The sequence below is a fragment of the Ctenopharyngodon idella genome, chromosome 21 (genome assembly GCF_019924925.1).
Source record: "Ctenopharyngodon idella isolate HZGC_01 chromosome 21, HZGC01, whole genome shotgun sequence".
In the NCBI taxonomy this organism is placed as follows: Eukaryota; Metazoa; Chordata; class Actinopteri; order Cypriniformes; family Xenocyprididae; genus Ctenopharyngodon; species Ctenopharyngodon idella.
The window spans coordinates 19124418-19147246 of record NC_067240.1 but is presented as its reverse complement, the minus strand read 5'-3'; the positions used below and the strand labels follow the sequence as shown (position 1 = coordinate 19147246).

The 22829-nt window shown below is 38.8% G+C and overlaps 3 protein-coding genes and 1 long non-coding RNA gene across 10 annotated transcripts in view; 3 read left to right on the top strand and 1 right to left on the bottom strand.

Annotated features, from left to right (window-relative positions):
* Window positions 1-85: 85 nt before the first annotated feature.
* On the top strand, window positions 86-6154 carry mat2b (methionine adenosyltransferase II, beta). Of its 2 annotated transcripts, none has more exons than XM_051876682.1 (7): window positions 86-235; window positions 2741-2935; window positions 3071-3185; window positions 3267-3413; window positions 3556-3749; window positions 3948-4061; window positions 5655-6154. In XM_051876682.1, the coding sequence occupies exons 1-7, from the start codon at window positions 206-208 to the stop codon at window positions 5829-5831; spliced, it is 972 nt and encodes a 323-aa protein (XP_051732642.1). In that variant the 5' UTR covers window positions 86-205; the 3' UTR covers window positions 5832-6154. The 2 variants fall into 2 exon arrangements, with proteins under 2 accessions (XP_051732642.1, XP_051732641.1); XM_051876681.1 differs by lacking the exon at window positions 86-235 and adding an exon at window positions 618-1012.
* A 1002-nt stretch (window positions 6155-7156) lies between these two features.
* On the top strand, window positions 7157-12176 carry zgc:165573 (cysteine-rich and transmembrane domain-containing protein 1). Its single transcript, XM_051876692.1, has 3 exons — window positions 7157-7422; window positions 9480-9767; window positions 11628-12176. Exons 2-3 carry the CDS (start codon window positions 9503-9505, stop codon window positions 11732-11734), a joined length of 372 nt encoding a protein of 123 aa, XP_051732652.1. The 5' UTR covers window positions 7157-7422; window positions 9480-9502; the 3' UTR covers window positions 11735-12176.
* Window positions 10308-11555, top strand: LOC127503199 (uncharacterized). The gene is made up of 2 exons (XR_007927040.1): window positions 10308-10438; window positions 10603-11555. It is a non-coding gene; the product is annotated as an uncharacterized LOC127503199 (long non-coding RNA).
* Window positions 12177-14740: 2564 nt separating the features above from the next.
* The window catches only part of tenm2b (teneurin transmembrane protein 2b), a 289835-nt gene continuing 281746 nt past the window's right edge, over window positions 14741-22829 (bottom strand). For all 6 annotated transcript variants that reach the window (XM_051876630.1, XM_051876631.1, XM_051876633.1 and 3 more), the window contains 6 exons: window positions 22296-22471; window positions 20631-20866; window positions 20068-20364; window positions 18351-19971; window positions 18102-18232; window positions 14741-16559 (listed from right to left, as the gene is read on the bottom strand). In XM_051876630.1, the coding sequence (XP_051732590.1) occupies window positions 15822-16559; window positions 18102-18232; window positions 18351-19971; window positions 20068-20364; window positions 20631-20866; window positions 22296-22471 (3199 nt within the window). In that variant the 3' untranslated portion in view covers window positions 14741-15821. The remainder of the gene's footprint in view (window positions 16560-18101; window positions 18233-18350; window positions 19972-20067; window positions 20365-20630; window positions 20867-22295; window positions 22472-22829) is intronic.

The window sequence follows — 22829 nt, the reverse complement described above, 5'->3', positions numbered from 1 at the left end:
TTTGTAATTACTTAACTGTCGATTTCTCTTTAAAAACAATGAACAAATAAAAACGCACGCAAATACATTCATAGTTGGGACTTCTATACAAACACGGAGAGACTTTTATTCTGAAATCAACACTGAATCTGCAGAACAAGGACCTGAAATGACATTTTCATATTCATGCTGAAGGCTTCACACTACACCTGCATATAATCCAAATATGCCTGGCTTTCACTACGGGGATGATCAGGTAAATTTCAGATGCACTTAAATGGCATGTGTGTTATTTTTAAATTAGCCTCAGCATATATGTTCTTTAGAGATTTCAGCTGCATCTCTGTACGAAGCTAATAAAACGGACCTATTAAACCTATTCTTTGGTAAAATGTTTATTTATCTGACGTTCATTTTTTAGAAATCTGCGTTCCATAGAGAAAACGAAATTCGAGCAAGTTCAGGCTGTTTGGAAACGTTTCATGGCCATTAGATTTGTATCGGCGGCTTTTGGTCTATTGTGAGGTAGTCATTCTGCCTTTAATCCAAGTTTAACGCCTATAGAGTGTTTCAGTATTTTGTCATTCATATTCCACATTCACTTGCGAATATTCTGATATATTATACTGATGATAGTCTTAGATACTGTCAGACGAAACAGCTGACGAGAACTAAAGCGAAACTCAGCCGCATAAGAACTGCGCAAAAGTGCGCAGCTATGATGCGCTAGAACACTTGTCTTTGTTTGGGTCAAAAGCCGCTGTTTACATTGCACGGATGGAATAGAGATTCACTGATCTGCAGAACACAAACACAAGTCAGCGTTACGTGCGTATGTTCTATAGATCATATCGGACGCGGGCCTAATTTGACAGCACGAGCCAGCCGTTCCAAGAGGTTTTAAGGATTGAGTGGCGCATTAGAAATAGAGGTCTCTCCTCCAGGATATGATAACTCTAGCCACACTGAAATGAGTATCAGAGATAAAGAGCTTAAGATACATTTCAAACCCGGGCACGTTGAGCTTGTTCAGGTAAGACTATTGGACCATTTCAAAAAGCTCCTTCACGATGTACAAGCCAACGCAACTTTATTTCAGATGAATTCATTATAATCCAGGGAGACCAGTTCTGTGGTCATTTCCTTGTTTAATACAAAAAGAAATACAAATCATGTTATTGTTATCGCGTAGTTTAGTTTCAGTTTCAGAACGCAAATCATGTTTGAATTGTGTATAATTTCCCATCACTTTAAAGTAGAAGGGATATGAGTGCCTTCCTGAGAAATTAGACACACAGTGCTTATGTTTAAACGCTATGTGTATCTTTACTGCATTTAAACCCTCTGTTAATCCCATTAAACCTCTTTTTAAGCGTCTAAATGCAAGTCAGATTTAAAGTTAAAGTACAGTGTGCTTGAGAGCAGATACAAAATAATGGAAAACCCAAATTTACACACCTACAGAAATGGATTGTGAACATCTAATGAGAGAACTTTCTACAACCAAAATCCAACCCAGCTGTAGTTCCATTAAATATCCTGAGTGGCGCTAAACTAATAGACACCTGAGCACTGCAGTTTCAGCATCAACTGCACAACAGCATCGAGAACATTCGAGAGTCAGTGAGGCTGTAGGTTTCAAACGTTTGCAAATCATATAATTTAAAAAAAAAAAAAAAAAAGCAAAATAAAAAATCCTTTTATTTTATTTTTCTCGTCCTTTTATTTTAGAGGGCTAGCTGTTTAAGGAAGGTTAGGGGTGTGTTGCACACGTGCGAGGCTGAAAGCGATGCTAGTTTAACACAATGTATTTTTAAAGGCAATTTCCAAATGTCACCATCATCTATATTACCATGAGCTTAGTGCAGAATATGTGTACTATAACAACTATAGCCAACAGAAAAAATAAGATAGGCCTACTCCTTTCAGTTGCAAACATCCACCTCTTGGACTAAAAAGTTGACTAAATTGTCATTTAAACACAACAAACAATACTAGCTTCAATTAACAACATAACATCTTTCAAATAACAAAATATAAAGTACAATTTACCTAATAATAAAACAAGCGACGTTTGAGGTAAATTGTATCGTCCCTCCTGTCACGTACTCCACTTAACTTTAACTTAAGTAACACAGTTCATCAACACGACGATAGATGATTCATATAAACTTCTCAGGAACGTTGTAATATCTTACCTTTCTTCGTTTGTTTTGCTGTTTGGAGACTGGTGACAAAAAACCTAATTAACTCCTTTTAAACCTAATTAAGGCCTTTTTCCATCAGTTGTTATTTGACACGACGAATTGACATCATCTGCCAATGATGTTGTTGGGGCGTGTTCAGATTCTGTGACGGCCGGCTCTCATTGGTTTTCAGCTGTGTCAATCACATCTCGGACCTGACATCGTTCTACCCAGTATAACTATTTAAAAAAAACTTCATAGACACAACGATGTATTGTTGTTTTATAAAATTTGATTTCCAACAATTATGAATAATTAAGAAAACATTCACATATATATCTTAAGAACGCTTCATTTATAAAGCATTTGTTGTCTACAAACATCAGATAAACATCTTTAAACAAACATTTTTATATACATTCTAAACCATAAACATCTTTTAACATCTAACAGGAAACATTTTAAAGGTGTAACGCTCAAGATGAGCAAAAGCTCTGAAAAATGCATCTTGCAGATAAAAACAAGCACATTGAATAGAAACCTCTGCAATGTATGTATGCTACTCTGTCATTTAGGATGAAGTCTACACACCATACCGGCGTGTGCTTGTAACTGGTGCAACAGGGCTACTGGGCCGTGCTGTTTATAAAGAGTTCAAGAACAATGACTGGGATGCTTTGGGGTGTGGCTACAACCGTGCCCGGCCTTGTTTCCTAAAGTGTAATCTCTTAGATGAAGATGCAGTGCGTGGGGTCATTCAGGGCTTTCAGGTAACTTACGCTCCATCACATTATTACCCTAACCAGTAAGATCACACATTGTTGCCCTCCTACCACCAACACATTTTTTCATACAGTACATGCTTGATGTATCAAAAGTGTTTTTCTCCATTTTGTGAATGTCAGCCTCATGTTATTGTGCACTGTGCTGCTGAGAGGAGGCCAGACGTGGTGGAGCGTCATACTGAAGCAGCCATGAACCTGAATGTGCATGCATGCACTACTCTGGCCAAAGAAGCAGGTCAGTTAAGTGACACATCTGTTAGATATGGTTAAAAATGCAAAATTTCTTGTTAAAGTTCTCTGTAATCCCTTTTCACAGGTGGCATCTTCCTCATCTACATCAGCACAGATTATGTATTTGATGGACGTAATCCTCCCTATGGAGAAAACGATGCCCCCAATCCTTTGAATTTGTATGGGAAGTCCAAGCTAGAGGGTGAAAGGGAGATTCTCAGACACTGCCCAGGTATGTTCTGTTTTTCAACCACATCTGAAGGGATCTGCTAGTTCTGTCTTGTTGGATTGAGACATGAGACAGTAATATTAGGAGAGCATAACATGTATGTTCCCTTTTTTCTCTGTTCTCTGTCTGTGATTGCTCTGAGCAGGTGCAGCAATACTGCGAGTGCCCATTCTGTTTGGAGAGGTGGAGAAGGCTGAAGAGAGCGCAGTGACCGTTTTGTGGGACCGTGTTCAGGAGGGAGCCGAGAGTTGCACCATAGACCATTGTCAGCAACGCTTCCCCACCTACACTAATGATGTGGCACGTGTCTGTCGGAAAATGGCTGAGAGAGCCCTTCAGGTGAGCCCCTTTGGTGTATACTTTATAGCAGGGGTGTCAAGCTCAATTTAGGTCAAGGGCTGGATTGAAAAGTCACCAAAATCACTTTGGTGTCCCCATGTAGACAATGCATGCACAATACATGTTCTGCTGGAGCTTATAAAGTCCAGAATCAGCTTAAACACTTAATTCAATACAGTGTGTTTCTGTTGCCCTCAGGATCCATCATTGCGTGGAATCTTCCATTACTCTGCCAAAGAGCAGATGACCAAATATGAGATAGCCTGTGCAATTGCAGATGCTTTCAACTTGCCTAGCAGTCATCTAATACCAGTGAGTAAAAAAAGAATAAACTGTGGGCTGAAAAGAGACCATCATCATATCCTCTGTCTTTCCTACAGTCGGAAATTAACGGGGGCTTGGGGCAAAAATGCAACCAAAATGAACAAAATGCCCCACAAATCCATGATAAAGAGGTCCAAAATGCCCCTGTATTATTAAACTAAATTTATTACGAGCGTTGCGATTTAAAGTGAGTTCTTTGCTCATTTCTGTATATAATTTAATCCCAATTTGAATAACCGTATTGTTTTTTTGTGCTATTAAAATAACCAAGTCTTTATTTTCAAATATGTAAAAAGGAATAAACTAATTCATAAATGGTTCTTAGCTTGTTTTGTCTGTGTAGCCTACAAGAATAGAGGGTATGCACTGACGTCACTTTTCCGGCAGAACACGCCCCCTCAGCTGGACTGAATGGCAAAAGAGTCTGCTGCATGACTGGATTTAATTGGGGAAAATGCGAGTAAAACAAACGATTATCATTTTAAACTAAAGGTTGGACTTGATATAGTGTTCCTTACAACTTACCAAAGACAGCAAAAGGGGGATATATATATTGTCATGTCATCTAGCCCTAAAACTTGTATAGTTGTATATATATATATATATTTTTTTTTACATCCAGTAATGCAGAATATAAGATGCTCAATATTTAATTGATGAGTTGTCAATACAATATATAACAATACAATATACAGGGTATCATTTTACCTCGAAATTCAACATATTGACACAAAATGATAACTGCAAATCCATGTTTTGCTGACTGGAGTTCAGTTGTTTTTGTCAGTCGCAGTGATCCATTTGCTTCTCTTTTCTGTAGCTTTCGGCAGTCTGTAAAAACATACCTCAAATTTCTTGTCAAAACTATCTGTACAGTCAATCGCGCAGCTCGTTCCTGTTTTAGATGTTTTGTGTTGTTTTTCACAGCATTCACGCTGAAAACCAATGCTGCAACTCAGTCTTTTTGCCACTCAGTCACGATGACGTCACATGAATACCCTCTATATGACTTGCTGTTTCCAAACACATAAAAACATTATTTTTGTTCTATTAATCAACATTACTAATAATTATTACAAAGTCAAGAGCAATAATCAACAATAATGATTATTTTAATAATATTGCAGCCCTACCCTGTAATGAATTCATTTTTATTTTTTAATTTTGATTTATATACTTTATGTACTCTATTTACATTATGGAAATGTTGTCTGAATATGTGTATTCCACATTTGAGCAGCATTAAACAGTCTGTGTAAATAAACTAACATGGCATGTCAGATGCAGCTTCTGTTCCACCTTTGCAGTGTAAAGATAACTTTTGTTGATAAAACTGTATTTACCAGGGGGCAAATATTGCCCCTTAATAGAAGGGGTTACTTTCTGACCCTGGTACAGTCTATATATACATTCCTTACTCTTGCATGTAACCAAATGCATAGCAATAGCTATATGTGGAATGTTCATGTAAACATGCTCCTTTATAGTGAAAAATATTTCACTGCCCTACTTCTTGACTCCAGTCTTTGTGTTTAGTACGATCTGTTTAGTTATTTAATGTGATAATCTGTTTGTGTGTAGATGACAGAGCAGCCTGCTGGAGCAGGAGCTCAGAGGCCACAAAACGCCCAGTTAGAGTGCTCACGTTTGGAGCTCCTCGGCCTGAGTGTGGAGTCCACCCCTTTCAAGACTGCCATAAGGGACAGCCTATGGCCCTTCCAGCATGACAAACGATGGAGGCAGACCGTCTTTCATTAAGGCAACAACTATATCCCAAACTCCAGAAGAAAACAAGGGCCACACTATTTAAATGTTTAGCATTTAAATATTTCACTGAAGCATCAATCCTATTTTATAACAGGTCATTGCTCTTTAAATCCAGCGGCTTTGTTTGATGTTGAAGTATACATTTATTATAGCCAACAGGTATTTCACCTTTATGTGTTTTTGTGTGGATTGCACTATGGATTATTGAGTCCTCAACTATATTTTGTGTTTTTTTTTCCCCTAAATTGTATTAGTTTATGTAAATGACAAGTTGAAGACAAGAATGTTTGATAAAGGAACAAATGATATCCTCAGTTACTGTTGTTCTTTCTTTCTTTCTTTCAAATAAAAATAAATAAATAAAATAATAATAATAAACACCAGACATTTATTTGAGGGAAAGAGAATGCATAAATTAAGTGTCAGGAAGTTAAAATTGAGCCTTTCTTGATGATTAAAGATTTTTCCCCCATATACTTTATGTAACAGGAGTGTTATTTAAGAATAGATAAGGCTACAAACACTTGGATGACCACAAAAGTTACAACCATTATACTAGTTTGTTCCAGAAGCACAGCATCAAGATACTGTGGCTTAAAATGTTTGCTAGTAACCCTGCCTCATTATTATTGTATTAACATCTAAATTACTGTAAATGTTTCCAATTTCAAGTAAACCCAGTCATAACCATCATAAATGACTAAGTTTCCTATATCCTCAATTTCTGTTAGATCCCTTTAACCAACAAAAGCCAGTTCCTCAATTACTCCAAGATGTGACATATACCAGATTACTAATGAATTTTATGAATTCTGTAAGGTTTTGTTTTATTAGTTTGTATCACTTTAAAAACATTCCATCCTGTTGGATATACATGTTTCTAACATTACAGTAATAGATCATTAAAATGTTCAAAAGATGTTTCAAAAACATCAATTCACTCTCAATCCTTCACTGGGCAGTGAATCACTGATCTTATTTCTTTCTTGTTTGGCATCCTGTTCATTTCTTTTTTTATTCTTTTTTTTTTTTTTTTTTTGATTTACATCATGTTAATTGTCTTGTCATTGTGTAATCAAGGTATAATATAACGAATAAGTACTTGAGGTTGACCCAGAGCTTATTTCTGAAAATAGAAAATGCCAAAACAAGCATAATTTTCTATAAGTTACAGAACTCAAAATGACACGACAGACCCGACTATCTTATATCATTATTAATAATATATTACTATAAAACGTTAGTGATAAACTTGCGTTATCAAACATGATTCCCATGCTATTTCTTGTGTCGTGGTGACGTTTCCTCAAATGGGCGGAGTCATTGGGTTGCGGTGCACGCGCTGCTGTATAGCGGTCAGCTGATATTACCAGGAGTAACTTTCCAATGAGAGTCCGCGCACCGCTGTCTACGTGACATCACCGTTGTGACCTAATCGAGAAGCGTTATTTTGTTCGAGATTGCAGCTTCAACGGTTTACACGCGACGCAAGCGACGAAATAATAACGAAATAAAACACTGAAAGACAGCAGAGGAAATATCAGCGCAATTATCTGAAAAGAAACAAGTTTTTCCTCCAAAGGTAACAAAGGAAAACACATTCTTTGCATTTTCTATACAATACACGTTAACCAAATAAAATGTCTTTCGTCCTAGAAATATTTAGTGTCATTTGCTAGTGAATATGTTTGTTTTTTGGTTCTGTCAAACATTGACTACTAAATGGTAGGGTTGGTAGTCTTCAGGGTCTTACCGCCCCTCCATTTCCTCTACATACTATGGCGCACAAGTAATATCTCTTGACCATGATGACATAAAGCTTTTCTATTATTAGGTATTGTAAGATATGGAAGATATAACGTATTATTCAAGTTTTTGTGTTTGTATTGTAAACTAATGTGTTTTCATAATGTGTGTGTCGCACATTTATTCGCGTGGGTGAATAAGATCCTGACCTTTGCTTGGCAGCAGGTGAACAGTCATCTTGTTGTGAATGAACCAAATCCAGAGGAGTCGCCTGATTCGTATTATCACTGCAGTTTTTGTAACACTACTGCATTCACCGTCAGAGAGAGTGAGGCTTGTTAATGTATAGGCCAAAAACAATAGATGTGCTTGTAACTTATTATCATCATCAGTTCAGTTCGGACTCAGCTCAAGTAATTTCAGATGGTGTGTCTAGTTTAGCTAGTTATCAGCTTGTACTGTGATTCTTAAAATATTTTGATTAGTCATTTCCCCTTTTATTTTCAGAGCAAGTTTGTGAAATGTTTCCGGTATCTTTGAGTGTGTGAATAATAAATTGGAACATTGAAGTATAATGTATCTGCTTGCAGGCCCCTAAAACACATTAGTATTTGTACGTGTAACATATGTAAGTGGATATGCCTGTTAAATTATACATTTTAAGGGTTTGCAGAGCAAAGATTAAACGTACAGGTATGAATTATGATTATAGGACAATATTGTCATGATCCATAACAATAAAAGTGTGTGTGTAGATTTGCTGTGTGTATCAGTGGTTTCATTCAGCATTGTCTCTGTGTTGTTTGAGCAATGCATTGCCAGCTTGTTCCATTAAGAGCCATTAAGTTAATAATTTACCATCACTGAGTCAAGAGAGCACTGTTTGACTTCAGCTAGATCAAATCCTGTCACCGCTATTGTAAGTGTATTTGTCAGTGCTGATGCTATTTCCATGGACAGAATATTCCTGTTAATGAGCCTTAATATTCACTGATAATATAAAGAGGTGTTTTTGGCCCATGTACTGGGTGATATTTAGAAATATGACTCATCATATGATGCATTCAATGATTCAGATAGAGATTGCCTCCTATTTACAACGTTTTTTTTCCCAAAACAGTAATTTTGAATAAATAACAGAGACTGCAGTCAAAGTAGACAGCTTAATGTCATATTTAATTTGACTGAAAGATCTATATGACTACTTCTGTCTCTCATTGTCTTTTGTGTCAAATTAAATATGCTGTTGATTCTCAATAAGGTCTATTGGTTAATCTACCAGTTTTTTTAATCTCTTGAACATTGTTATGTATATTTATGTGACATACACTATTGTTTAAAAGATTAGGGGCTGTACAGTTTCCACAAAAATATTAAGCAGCACAATTGTTTTTAACATTGATAATAATAAGAAATGTTTCTTGAGCACAAAATCAGCATATTAGAATGATTTCTGAAAGATCATGTGACACTGAAGACTGGAGTAATGATGCTGAAAATTCAGCTTTGATCACAGGAAGAAATTACATTTTATAACATATTAAGTTAAGTTAAAATAAGTTATTTTAAATTGTAATATTGTTTCACAGATGTTGAAATTAAATTTAAAAAATCTTACAAACCCTTAAAACAGTAGTATAGTTGTACACCTAGATAGATGCATAGACTGTTAAAAACAAGCAAACAAAAAAGGATAAATGCACATTTAAATTTTTTTTAAAAATTGCAATAATTAACTGCTGAATAATACATTTCGTAAGATTAAGAAGATGAGAGAGCCATTGGTGCACTTGATGTCATGTGTCTTAAACATGTTGTCTTTTGTATTATCTTAATGTAACAACTGAAACTGCAACAGGAAGTAATTATAATTTTTTCATTGTTTTCTCCCAGGTAGCCAGCTCAGTTCCGTGTAGATGAATTATGAGCAGCCTCCCCCCTACACAGGGCCTGGCCCCACCGCTCCAGGATACCCCCCTCCCACCGCTACCGGATACCCTCCTCAGGGATACCCTGCACAGCCGTACCAAGGTTATCCAGTAAATACAGACCAGCCCAACCCTGGTTACCCGAACTACCCTCCAGGACCCCCTGGGTCATATCCGGTCCAGCCAGGATACCAGGGGTACCCACAACCACCGTATGGAGGCCCAATGTATGGGGAACCTCCTAAAAACACTGGTAAGATTCTTGATTTCCTTGTGTTGAACATTCTCATTTACACAATCATTGGGTTAGTTTCACTCTCATTTCCTCATAAACATCCTTATTTGTAACAGTGGGGTCAACAGATTTACACAAAACACAGCTATTACAGTTACTGGAAATTTTTGTTGCTCATACTTTCTGCAACAGTTGTGTAATCATTTTAGCTGTATTATTTTTAGTTGTTAAACTAAGTTTAATATGAAGTTAACGCAGGTCAGAGGATTACAGTATGTTTAGCTTCTGTGACCTACTAGGTTTTTAAATTAAGTTTTACTTAAATAATTAAAGTCTAATGGACTCTCACATACAGTGGGGACCCTCTGAGAACACTTTGAAAACATGGAAAATCCATACCAATACTAAGACATTATGAAATTCATGTTGATGTTTCAATTTATTGTTTTTTTTTTCCACTGTACTGAACTGTGTGTAATATATATATATATATATATATATATATATATATATGTATATATGTATATACACCGATCAGACATAAATTTTGACCACCTTCCTAATATTTTGTTGGTCCCCTTTTGCTGCCAAAACCGCCCTGACCCGTTGAGGCATGGACTCCACTAGACCCCTGAAGGTGAGCTGTGGTATCTGTCACCAAGATGTTAGCAGCAGATCCTTTAAGTCCTGTAAGTTGTGAGGTGGAGCCTCCATGGATCGGACTTGTTTGTTCAGCACATCCCACAGATGCTCAACTGGATTGAGATCTGGGGAATTTGGAGGCCAAGTCAACACCTCAAACTCGTTGTTGTGCTCCTCAAACCATTCCTGAACCATTTTTGCTTTGTGGCAGGGCGCATTATCCTGCTGAAAGAGGCCACAGCCACCAGGGAATACCGTTTCCATGAAAGGGTGTACATGGTCTGCAACAATGCTTAGGTAGGTGGTACATGTCAAAGTAACATCCACATGGATGGCAGGACCCAAGGTTTCCCAGCAGAACCTTGCCCAAAGCATCACACTGTCTCCGCTGGCTTGCCTTCTTCCCATAGTGCATCCTGGTGCCATGTGTTCCCCAGGTAAGCAACGCACACGCACGCGGCCATCCACGTGATGTAAAAGAAAACATGATTCATCGGACCAGCCCACCTTCTTCCATTGCTCCGTGGTCCAGTTCTGATGCTCACGTGCTCACGTGTTGGCGCTTTCGGCGGTGGACAGGGGTCAGCATGGGCACCCTGACTGGTCTGTGGCTATGCAGCCCCATACGCATCAAACTGTGATGCACTGTGTATTCTGACACCTTTCTTTCAGAACTAGCATTAACTTCTTGAGCAATTTGAGCTACAGTAGCTCGTCTGTTGGATCAGACCACACGGGCCAGCCTTCGCTCCCCAAGTGCATCATTGAGCCTTGGTCGCCCATGACCCTGTCACCGGTTCACCACTGTTCCTTCCTTGGACCAATTTCAATAGACACTGACCACTGCAGACCGGGAACACCACACAAGAGCTGCAGTTTTGGAGATGCTCTGACCCAGTCGTCTAGCTATCACAATTTGGCCCTTGTCAAACTCGCACAAATCCTTACGCTTGCCCATTTTTCCTGCTTCTAACACACCAACTTTGAGGACAAAATGTTCACTTGCTGCCTAATATATCCCACCCACTAACAGGTGCCGTGATGAAGAGATAATCAGTGTTATTCACTTCACCTGTCAGTGGTCATAATGTTATGCCTGATTGGTGTGTATACGTATATGTAAAACTTTTGTAAAAAAAAAAAAAAAAAAAAATTAAATTGTAATTTATATATTACATATGTATATAATAATCAATATTTCAGAATCTAAGCTCTATGTCTGTGTTTTTCCTCCAGTGTATGTTGTGGAGCAGGGCAGACGGGAGGATTCTGGGGACCAGGCATGTTTAACTGCATGTTGGACGGCTCTGTGTTGCTGTTGTCTCTGGGACATGTTGACTTAGAATAATGAAAAAAAACCACTGTGAGCCCCTCCTTCATTCGTAAAAAATCTTTCACTCCATATTTCAATCCTTATTTAATGTATGACTACTGAAAAATAACCAAGAAACAAATAGAGCAATGTTTTTGTTGTAGCGTCCATTTCCAGTAGTCCAGCTTGAAGTACCTCTTTTTATTCCTTCAATGACGCACGATACGCACTGAGAGACTGATTACACGCATTGATCTTATTTGTAGAGGCCTATTAAACAGAATGTTTTTATTATTTATCTTATACAAATGTCATCTTTAATGAATGCAAAAATTTACAATTTGCTTGAATATAGGCCAGATTTGATAATCAAATGTGGCCTTGCACAGTCTGTGAATGTTTGATCTGTCTTAATATGAGTCAATCAAAGAAAAACGTTTGTTTCTATTAATTAAAATGATGGAAATAAGTCATGTCATTGCTTTTGTGTACTCAAAATGTGTTTTCAGTGTAGTTTCTGCACTACTAGCATCACCAAATGGGACTGCAAAAATAATTACTTTTCAAACAAATTTTCCGGACACTCCTTCAGTGTTGTGTTGCGTCAGTGTTGCTCTGACGGGATGGTGTGGGTGTGCTCAAAAAAAACAGAGCAATGTTTTGAAAGCACCACAGAGCCACAGTGTTTACATATTTTGAGGAAACCCGCTTACAGCGTATTGAACTGAGAAGTATTTTAACATTTTGTTTTATATATGCATCTCCTCTTCTGAAGCATTTGGCAAAATTTCCATTCTGAACATTTAATTGCACATCTTGTGAATATTTTAACACAATATGAGACAACAGACCTGAACCTTTGTCACAAAGTATAATATTCCACTGATTATTGGCTAATTTTTTTATCAGCTTTATGTAGATTTCTAACTAAATTAGATATACTAGGCTATACAATAGACTGGGCTGCAAATGCATTTTTAATGAGGAATCATTTTATTAGTCGTCACACCTCACTGGCTACAGACTATGCCTTTGTCTACTCTCATTTAAGCAATACAAAACTGATCACTGACAGGAATCTCGTCTATGCTGTTATATGCACGCTCATAAGATATCTGCTAATTTGGGGCTTTAGATACAATGAGCATATGTCTTTGCCAGAGCCTAATGTTTATGTTTTACATATGTAGGTGTGTGTTGAAATACACAAGATGACCAAATGTCAAGATGCATCAAGTTCCTGCTACGCTGCGTTTATGAAAAGGTGACATAATGTGTTTGTTTTGCGTCTTTTCAACATGTATTTACCAGAATCTCGAGAGAAAAGTGCAACACTCTTGAGTGATTCCTCCCCCCAGCACCAGTGTTCATCAGTTCACTGAGTGGTTCCCATGGGTGTAAACTTAACACCTGCATTGCAACAGGCTATTTAAAGCCGAGCTGTGTTCACCATTTTTATTTTCACTCTCAGCAATGACAGCTACAGCCGGTCTAATCATTGACCATTTGTTCTGGCCCCTTAATGGCAATGACAGTGAAATAATTACAGATTAATTACTATATTCTTTCTATTGAATGGTAGAATTCTTTTTACAAAATTCAGTATTTTGAATCTCTGCAGCCGTTTGTCAGTCCTTGTATTCCACAGAATTCTTAACAAAACTCTTCCTGATGTTCTCAGCTGACTGTCATTCCACCTCACTGGCCCCAGACAATCACTGTTTGACTTCTGGCATTTTAACTTCAATTCTGCATAAGGGAATAACAGGACAAATCATTGTTCTCTGTGCGTTCACAATGTAACAGTGTCATGGAACTGCTGAGTCAGTAATTACAGCATAGGCACAACTGCAGAGACATATGCTAGTATTTTAGGTTGAAAAAAAAAAATCTAGACAGAATATAATGCAGTTTTGATGAAACCTTGGACATTTAGATTTGTGTTGACTGATCTTTAAGTCATGACTTGAGACATATTTAACAAACACGCAATTCTTCAGAGCTATATCAAGTTACATTTTAGGGGGGGAAAAAATCTTTCTTTTAGACAGAAGGAATTGTTGGGATTGTGGTTGGTGTACTTATAAGTTGACCGTTCGCAAAGATCCGCCCCCTTTAGTTACTGTTGCTACGTCTGACAAGCCATGCCGATCTCTCTCCACACATCATGTTCTCACGCAGTGAAAAATACATCGCGAAAAAAAGAGGACACTGATAACGCGTCGACAGACGACAGAGCAGGTTACTTTTGATGTGAAAGTCTCAAATTTTGTAATTTTTAAAGAAATTTAAACAATAAATACCGTTTTGTGGCTCTTTAATGTATCGTGACAGATCGCTGTAGCGCCTTAGTTCAAGCGGCTCGTGAACCGATCTTCCTACTAGTTCGTTTATAGCATCAAATAAACATGAATGAACATCATAAGGAATACTATTTTAACTGCGGAAAGACGTCAGTACACACCATTTTTCAAGTTCAAGTCCACCTATGTTAATCTGCTAACTCTGTCCCCTGACTGCTTTGTTCGGACAAAATGGCGTATTTGGCGTTATGATTGGTTAGATCGCCTGTCAATCAAACTCCTGGCAAAGGGTCAATTAGCTCTAGATTTAAAAAACAAAACAAAAAAACAATCACTTCATAATTTCAGTAAAGGGATAGTTCACCCAAAAATTCTGTCATCATTTACTCACCCTCAAGTTGTTCCAAACCTGTATGAATTTCTTTTTTTCTGAAGATATTTTGAAGAATGTGGGTAACCAAACAGATTTTATTTTTCCATACTATGGAAGTCAATGGGGATCAGCAACTGCTAGTTACCCACATTCTTCAAAGTATCTTCTTTTATGTTCCACAGAAGTAAGAAACTCTTACAAGTTTGGAACAACTTGAGGGTGAGTAAATCATGACAAAAATTTCATTTTTTGGGTGAACCATCCATTTAAGTGAATTCTGCAATTAAGAACTTTCGCAGCATCTCTTATGGGACACAAGTGTTCTGCTCAGCTGTAAAGGAAAGAATTCAAAGCCAAAAAGTACAAATGCAAATGTTTTATTTTCATAGAATTTCCAAAGAACCTCCTTCCACCGGTGTCGGAGTGTAACTTTTCTAGATGAAGCTCATATCCACACTGACTTGACCACAGTCAGAAGAGATTCTACATCAATAAAGAAAGGCCAATGGCTGCTTGAGCTTTCATAATATTCAAAGAAAACAACCCCTGCGATGAGTCTTGCAATGGATTTTCACATAACGCAACAATGAAGCCACTTCCTCAAAATGTTCTTGATTTAATACACCCACACTGTTGAGTCAATGAGAATATTTTACATGTGTAATATGTTTCACAGTTTTAAAAGACTTAAAAAAACAATATATATTATGCTTTCATCTGTTATCACTTGCCAAGTTGAATTTAAATTAATAAAATAACAATAAAAAAACCCAATCAATAATCTCTCTTACATATTATACAAAACAGTTGTCTCATGTACAGTTTATCGATCAGTGTATCAGCCCGTTGTGATTGTCATATATTGCGAACAGAAGAGGACAGATGGTGTGAGCTGATGATCAACACATCCAAGGAAGGCCAATAAGAAAGCTCAGCCTCGCACGGCGCGATTGAAGTCTTGATACAGAACACTGCAGTGACGTCTACTGGAAAAATTCATGAGGAACGAGACTGAAAATGTTGAGATGCTGGCATTCCTTTTCAATGCGTTCCAATGTAGTTTCACAAACACGTACAAGATCATGTGACGCTGTTTTATTGGGTAATGTGGCCCGGGAGTGCGGTGAAATGATTGAGTGTGATTTTCTGTAATGGTTTGGTGTGCAGTCATGAAAAACCAAAGCAGTGAGCCATCACACTATCATCACATGAACGTCCACCACTCAGCCAGTCTGAAATGACTAAAAAATATTTACCACTTTCTATAAAGTCAAAATGTCACTACAAAATCATTGTTCACAAGTGCTTTTTTTTTTTTCAATATTGGGTCATAGTGTTCTTGCTGCTGGCTGTCGGTTATCCATTTTTGGGAAACGGCTCTGCAGCGCTCTGTTGTTTCTCTCCGTAGGAGATGGTGTGGCATCAGCAACAGCTGAACTCTGTTACCTCCTGCCCATCTCGTTCTGTTTGAGGAACTGGATGTTAGTGCTGCTGTCCGCCAGTTCAGGGTACTGCTCCACCGGCAACACGTAGTAGCCCTCGTAGCCTGCGACCTTCCCCATTGCTAACAGTTGTTGCTTCTCGTTTTCAGCCCACACGCGTCCTCCTTCCCTGCCCTCACGTGATTGATGCTGCTCCCTGGCCCAGGCTCCGGACAGCGCCCTCTGGTGGGCCTGCTCCAGTACACGGCTCCGCTCCTTTTCCAGAACCTCTGCTGACAACCCGTATCGGATGCTGTATGTGAGTTTGGAGGACTGGATTTCTAGAGTGACGCCACGGCGGGAGCGTCCGCTGATCGTCACGTTTATCCCGCTCTCCAGCATCTTGTGGCCACTGCTGAGACCCAGCGCTAGCAAGTCACTGTCAGCTAGTCCAAGCTTCACAAAGAAGTGGCAATCCCGGCCATCGATGGTGTAATGAGTGCCATCCAGGTAGATGGCATTGCTGAGGATCTGTGATATTTTGCGACTGTCTTCGCTAGCTGAGCTGGACAGGTCTGTTAATACATGGCCGTCCCTGATAGCGAGCATCATGCCTTTGCCCACGATGGGGGTGCTGGTGCCAAACCAGTAACCGGGCTTGTCACGCTTGGCGCGCCGCAGTTTATTGAGCCGCCTCCCCTCAAGAACCATGAAGGCCTGGTTGTGTCTGTCCACCGAATGCTGAACTCCAGTGAAGAGCTGTAAAATAGGATGAATAGTTAGTGACACCTGATAAAAGTGGTTCAGCAGTAATGATTCATGTTATGTAGGGTCACCTTCAGTTCTAGGTTATCAGATGTGTCTAAGGCAGGGGTTCTCAACTCTGGCCCTCAAGATACAATGTCCTGCAGTATTTACCTCCAACTTTGATTAAACTCATCTACCTGCAACTTTCTAACCCTGAAGACCTTGATTAACTTGTTCAAGTGTGTTTGATTAGGGTTGGAGCTAAACTCTGGAGGAAACACGGGTATTTTCAAAACCACAGCTTTTTCTATGCGGTTTGGCCACTCGTCCACATACAAACACAGAATCCGGTCACTAAACCCAAACTATTTTGAAAACTCTTGCCAGGGTGATGACTTTTAGAAACTCCGGTTGCAGTGTTGTCGTGTGGACGATGAAACCGGAGATTTTGGCTTGTGAAGTCAGAACTGGAACCGGTAATAACCCTTTTTCCAGGTTTCTAATTGGCCAACATGGCTTTACAGTCAGGGTTATATCGTCACCTGTTGGTTTGGCATGCTCTTGACAGCGCTTCATAGCGTGATATTTGCATTTTCATGTGGAAGTGGGTTTTTTTTTTTTTTTTTTTTTTAACGAAGAAGGAAAAACTATGTTCATAAAAATACCCATGTACGTCTGGACTAGGCCTGGACCTTGAGGGCCAGAATTGAGAACCCCTGCTTTAGACTAGTGCTTGACACTAAAAATATTCATTTGTTAAATCGGTTTGTCCATTTTATTGGCTTACAAACTTAAATATTTGGATTTGGTGCTCAAGAAATGCTGATTGCTGATTTGGTGCTCTTATTATTATCAATGTTAAAAACAGTTGTGCTGTCAGCGCCAATAGCCTCATGGGCAGCGTGCCGACAGATAGCACAGTTGCCCTTCGGGTGTCCTGAGTTCGAGTCCTGGCTAGTGGACCTTTCCTGATCCTGTCCCCCTCTCTCTCTCCAACTTTGCTTCCTGTCAACTTACTATCCTGTCATAATAAAGGCAGAAATGCCAAAACATAAATTTAAAAAAAAAAAAAAAAAATTCTTCTTTTCTTTTTTTTTTTTTTTTTGTGGAAACCATGATACATATTTTTTCTGGATTTTTTTTTTTTTTTTTATTAATAGAAAGTTCAATGCTTGAACAGAATTTATTTGAAATAGAAATATTTTGTAACATTATAAATGTTGTTTCTGTCACTTTTGTGTCAATGTAATGTATCTTTGCTGAATAAAAGTATTAATTTCTAAAAAAAAAAAAAAAAAAAAAATTATTGATCCCAAAAGTTTGAACAGTATTTCTAACAAATATTTCTAACAAAAACATTTAGTGAAAAAAAAAAAAAAATACAATAAATGAATAATACAAATATGGCAAATATAAAAATACATTGAAAAAATAAAAACTGATAATTCTGACCTTTTTGTGGTTCAAAATATTCAAAGTAAACTTAAAAGCCATTTGTACAGCAAATGTTGACAAATGATTTTAATTGAAAAAGGAGTGCCTACTCAAACTCACCTGAGTGTTATCAGAGTCCTGACTGGCAAGTATCTCATAAGGAGGGTCAACAAAATAAAGTGAGTGTCTAGGAAACCCTGGTATGATGTTGCTGAGCTGGAAGCCAAACATAACTAGCCAACTCTTCACATCTGCAAGACAAAACAGAGACAAAAATGTTTTACAAGCTGTCATAGGAACCAACGTGAATCATTTATACGTAACTTCTAAGTTCAGCCCATAAGCAGAACATTTTCATCACCCTCTCACCTGTCACATAGTTTTTCACATCAATCATATCGCTGAGTGGATTATTGTTCTTGAACATATACAGGTTGAACGGAGCTGGCTCTTTGCCTATCTTCGGCCACAAAGTATGGTCAGGTGCAATCCATCTTCCTGCCAGCACATCATAGTCTCTCTGGGCGAAGTGAACCAGCTTTGTGAGAGGATCATAAAGCCCTCCATGAAAGCCTAATATGAGCTGGAAATCCGTGTTGGAATCATGGTAGATCTCACCGTATGCCGTGTACTGCATCTGCTTAACCATCTGCCCATTGCTGCTGAAGATGGCCAGCGGGGTGCCTACATTGTCAGAGGCGATGTAGTATTCCTCCCCACCGCTGACCTCCATAGCAAACAGATGACCCTGCAGGTCATAGTAGAAGGAGGTGATTTCCGCTCTCGAGTGGTTGTAAACATGGGTGACCCGAGTGGGGTAGTTCAAGTCGGCGTAGAAGTATTGCTGATGCTCGCCTTCACTAGTTCTGCGGGAGACACGGCGGCCCAAGCCATCATAGCGGTAGCGGACGCTCCAACCCCCTGCCGTGCGGCTGTAGGCTCGCTCGAGAAGACCTTTGGAGTTGTACTCAAAGATATCCGAGCCCCTCTGTGCAAGCATGCCGTCCTCATCGAGCTGATACTGCATATCACCGAGCCGCGTGATTCGGTCTCGAAGATCGTAGCGTAGCGGCAGCAGACGGGCACTGTTACCAGGGTTTAGCAAATGAAGATTGCCATTCAGGTCATAGCTATAGCGCCACGTAGACCAGTCGTCAACTTTGACGCCCACAAGCTGTCCGTCACCGTCATATTCGTAGCGGTACTGTGTGGTATTAGCATAGGGACCGATCTTCAGTTCACGTTTGATAACACGGCCCATGCTGTCATACTGCACCGTCATCCAATACATCAATGAGCGGAAGATCTCGTACTGCACTTCCTTGATGCGGCCGTGTGCGTCAAAATGCTTACTGAGTGTCATCACAGCCGTAGTGATGATTTGGTTGATGTCGTAGTATATGATGCCAAACTTGCCAAAGTGTTCGACCTTACCAGATATCTCATCGTAGCGGTACAGGTCCACAGGAAGTGGGGTTTCCCCTATTACCGGCTTTATGCTGGCCACCCTGAAGCTGTTGTCATGATAGGTGTAGTCAAAGCGAGCGTTGACCATTCCTTCCTCTGAGAAGCGGTACATCTGTTTGTCCACTAGGGGGCCCAGTTTGCGATAGCGAATGGTGCAAGAGAAGCCACCGCTCTGCAAGTTGACCATTTTGAGCACTCCAGTCGTCTCATCATAGCCAAAGGTGACAGCAGTGGCATCATACAGCACCTCTGAGAGCTTTCCCAGCTTCCCGTACTTGTAGAGCACACGCCGGCCAGTTCCGAGGTAGAACATGGCGCGTGGACGCCCATCCTCACTGAAGTCGTGGATAATGGTGGCATTACTCTCTGGGGGGTTGTAGGTGTTGCGAATGTAACCAACAGACACATGGGTGGCCATAGTGTGTCTGGCCATACTCGGCATAGTGACCGCCGTGAGCCGGCCTGCTGTGTCGAAATCAAAGACATACTGTTTCTGACTCTGCTGGAGCAGTAACACCATGGACTGCAGAGTGAAACAGAAAAAGCAAACAAAATGAGTTCATACATGAGTACTGTAGGAAAAACAAACCTCCACTGCAGTTGAAAAGAGTCAACTCACTTTGTCCATGTAGCTGAAGCTCCAAACTTTTCCATCAACAAAGGTTCGAGACAGGATCCGTCCAAATGTGTCAAACTCACTTTTCTCGCTCATGCTGCCCCTCTGCAAGCCCACCAATCGGCCGGTGGGTGAATAAGACACATTGACCAAGGCTAAGCTGCTGCTGGGGAGCCAGGTGGCTGGTCGACCCTGGGCGTCATAGATGATACGCAGTGTGAACTTGCGGTGGTCATCGTAGATCTTCTCAGTTCTGGTGTTGCGGTCATAGTCAATGGACAGAAGGTTTCTGCTGTGGACCTGCGGGAAAACATTTAAAGTTTTTCCAAGTTCTAAACTCTTAATTCAAATTAACTGGCTCATTCTATATATTGTCGCCAAATGTAAACTCTCCCATCGTCCAGCTCTGAACTGCTCAATGTAGACTATTAGCCATTAAAATATTATAAACATTAATATTATGAATTTCTGTAAAGCTGCTTTGAAACAATGTTTATCGTGAAAAGCACTATACATAAAATTGACTTACATGTCAATTAACTTCAAGGGTAAAATGAAAAACTTACACGCAACTTCCTGCCAAACACTGTGACCTTGCCCTTAGTCAGCTCTTTTCTCATGCGCCATTCAATTGAGTTGAGGCCACTGTCAGTGGGTAGGGTGATGTTGCGCCTCCCGATGGTTGGGCTCACAGATCCTGCAATGATGTGGGGCTCAGTATGAAAGCTGATGCCCATCCCATTAGCATAGGACACTCGCAGTGTGCCATTGTGGTACAACTGATAGCTATTCCGTACTTGGTCTGTGAAAACATAATAAGTTTCAAAAGAGGTTGGCAAGGATTATAAAACCAGATTATACTCTTTAAATAATACATTTTAAACAAATATTATATAATATTTCACATAACATTATGAATGTACACATAAACGCAAAAGTCTGAGATTTTTTAATGTTTTAAAAAAAAGTCTCTTATGGTCACCAAGGCTGCATTTATTTGATCGAAAATACAGTAAAAACTGTAATGTAAAATAACTGTTTTCTATTTGAATACTTTTTAAAATGTAATTTGTTTTATGATGGCAAAGCTGAATTTTCGATCAATCATTACTCCAGTCTTCAGTGTCACATGATCCTTCAGAAATCATTCTAATATGCTGATTTGCTGCTCAAGAAACATTTCTTATTATTATCAATGTTGAAAACAGTTGTGCTGCTTAATATTTTTTGTGGAATCCCTGATATATATATATTAGGATTCTTTGATAAATAGAAAGTTAAAAATAAAATCATTCATTTGAAATAGAAATCTTTTGTAAAATTATGTCTTTACTTTCAATTTTGATCAATTTAATGCATCCTTGCTAAATAAAAGTGTTAATTTCTTAAAAAAAAAAAAAAAACTGACAACAAACTTTAAAACGGTAGTGAAATGCATATGAAAATATATAATTACTGTTTCATGGCATTTATATACATGAATTATTGCTTATCTGTAAAGTACTTTATAATTTCATGTTTGTATTAAGGTGAGTTATTTTGAAGTGCTCCCTACAACCAGGCTCATTTAATTTAGTATGAAGCATTAGGTCTGATCTGACAGTCTATTGTGCATTAGGGGAAACGCAGCACTGTGGGGCGGATGTGTGTAATGCGGCTTTTGGTTATAAAGAAGATTTAGCTTTGGCTAAAAGCAGCACAAACATCTTCAGTTCCATTTACAAGCTATAATTGGATCAGACACAGCTTTGCACAGAAATGTACCTGGGAAACACAATCATGTACAATTTCAAAGTCATAAAAAAATCCAAGTACATTTTGGTACACTGCTAACAAGCAGAGGGCACCCAAAGGGTTGGTTTTCATGTAATTTGTCTTGAGTAGACAGCAAAAGCATACTCTTTATAGGAAGTAACAAGTAAGTTGCGTGAGAAAATCCATCATCAACACATAATCCACTGGAAATAAAAGAAGAGTTTAAGCCTTCAAGCTTTTGCCTCCTGAAAGAACCCCTAAAGGCAGCCTATGGTAAATTGTAAAATGGTGATTTCTCTGCTCTGCTGGATTCCGCGCATTCAAACAATGTGGCCTCCCTGTGGGTAGTAAAGAGAAACATCAGTCTACCTGCCTGCTGCGTGTTTTGGTCTTAATGGATGTGATTTACAGGGGAAACGGGGGGCATCAGCATGAGATCTGGACTGAGATTTGTTCTTTGTGTGCTGTATGTATACCTTGAACCACAGTGTAGGACGCCTCTACAGACGAGAGATTAGTGATGACCGTGACATCATCATCTCTGTTTGAGCTCTCCATGTCAATATTGATGGACTCCTCCATCTCACGGTGCAGACTGGTCACCACACCAGTGGGATATGTCACGTTGGTTAGACGACCCTCACTGTCATAGCTGTGAAGAAGAGAATCAAGACAAAACTCAGTAATATGACTAATAAACAGGCAGCAGTGTCTGTGGAAATTCATTTTTTTTTTTATAAATTCAGTTAATTTGTAATATTTTAAATAGTTTAAAACCAGTGTTACTTTAGTATTATTTATAATTATTATTTATAGTATTATTATAATATTTTCAGTTTCCATTTTCATTTTAGTAATTTTGTTAGGCACTTTTGTGATTTTTTTTATTATGTAAAAATACTTTTGTAATTTATATATATATATATATATATATATATATATATATAGCTTTAGTAATTAATTTTAATTTTAGTAATTGTAGCACTTCAACTTAAACCTCAGTTTTTATT

What these genes read in the sequence shown, in the direction of transcription:
- mat2b (XM_051876681.1), top strand. Translation starts at nt 950, where the DNA reads ATGAGTATCAGAGATAAAGAGCTTAAGATACATTTCAAACCCGGGCAC. An exon ending in GGCACGTTGAGCTTGTTCAG is followed by an intron (nt 1,013 to 2,740) that starts GTAAGACTATTG and finishes TCTGTCATTTAG; the next exon opens with GATGAAGTCTACACACCATA. An exon ending in GGGTCATTCAGGGCTTTCAG is followed by an intron (nt 2,936 to 3,070) that starts GTAACTTACGCT and finishes TGTGAATGTCAG; the next exon opens with CCTCATGTTATTGTGCACTG.
- zgc:165573 (XM_051876692.1), top strand. Translation starts at nt 9,503, where the DNA reads ATGAATTATGAGCAGCCTCCCCCCTACACAGGGCCTGGCCCCACCGCT. An exon ending in GGAACCTCCTAAAAACACTG is followed by an intron (nt 9,768 to 11,627) that starts GTAAGATTCTTG and finishes TTTTTCCTCCAG; the next exon opens with TGTATGTTGTGGAGCAGGGC.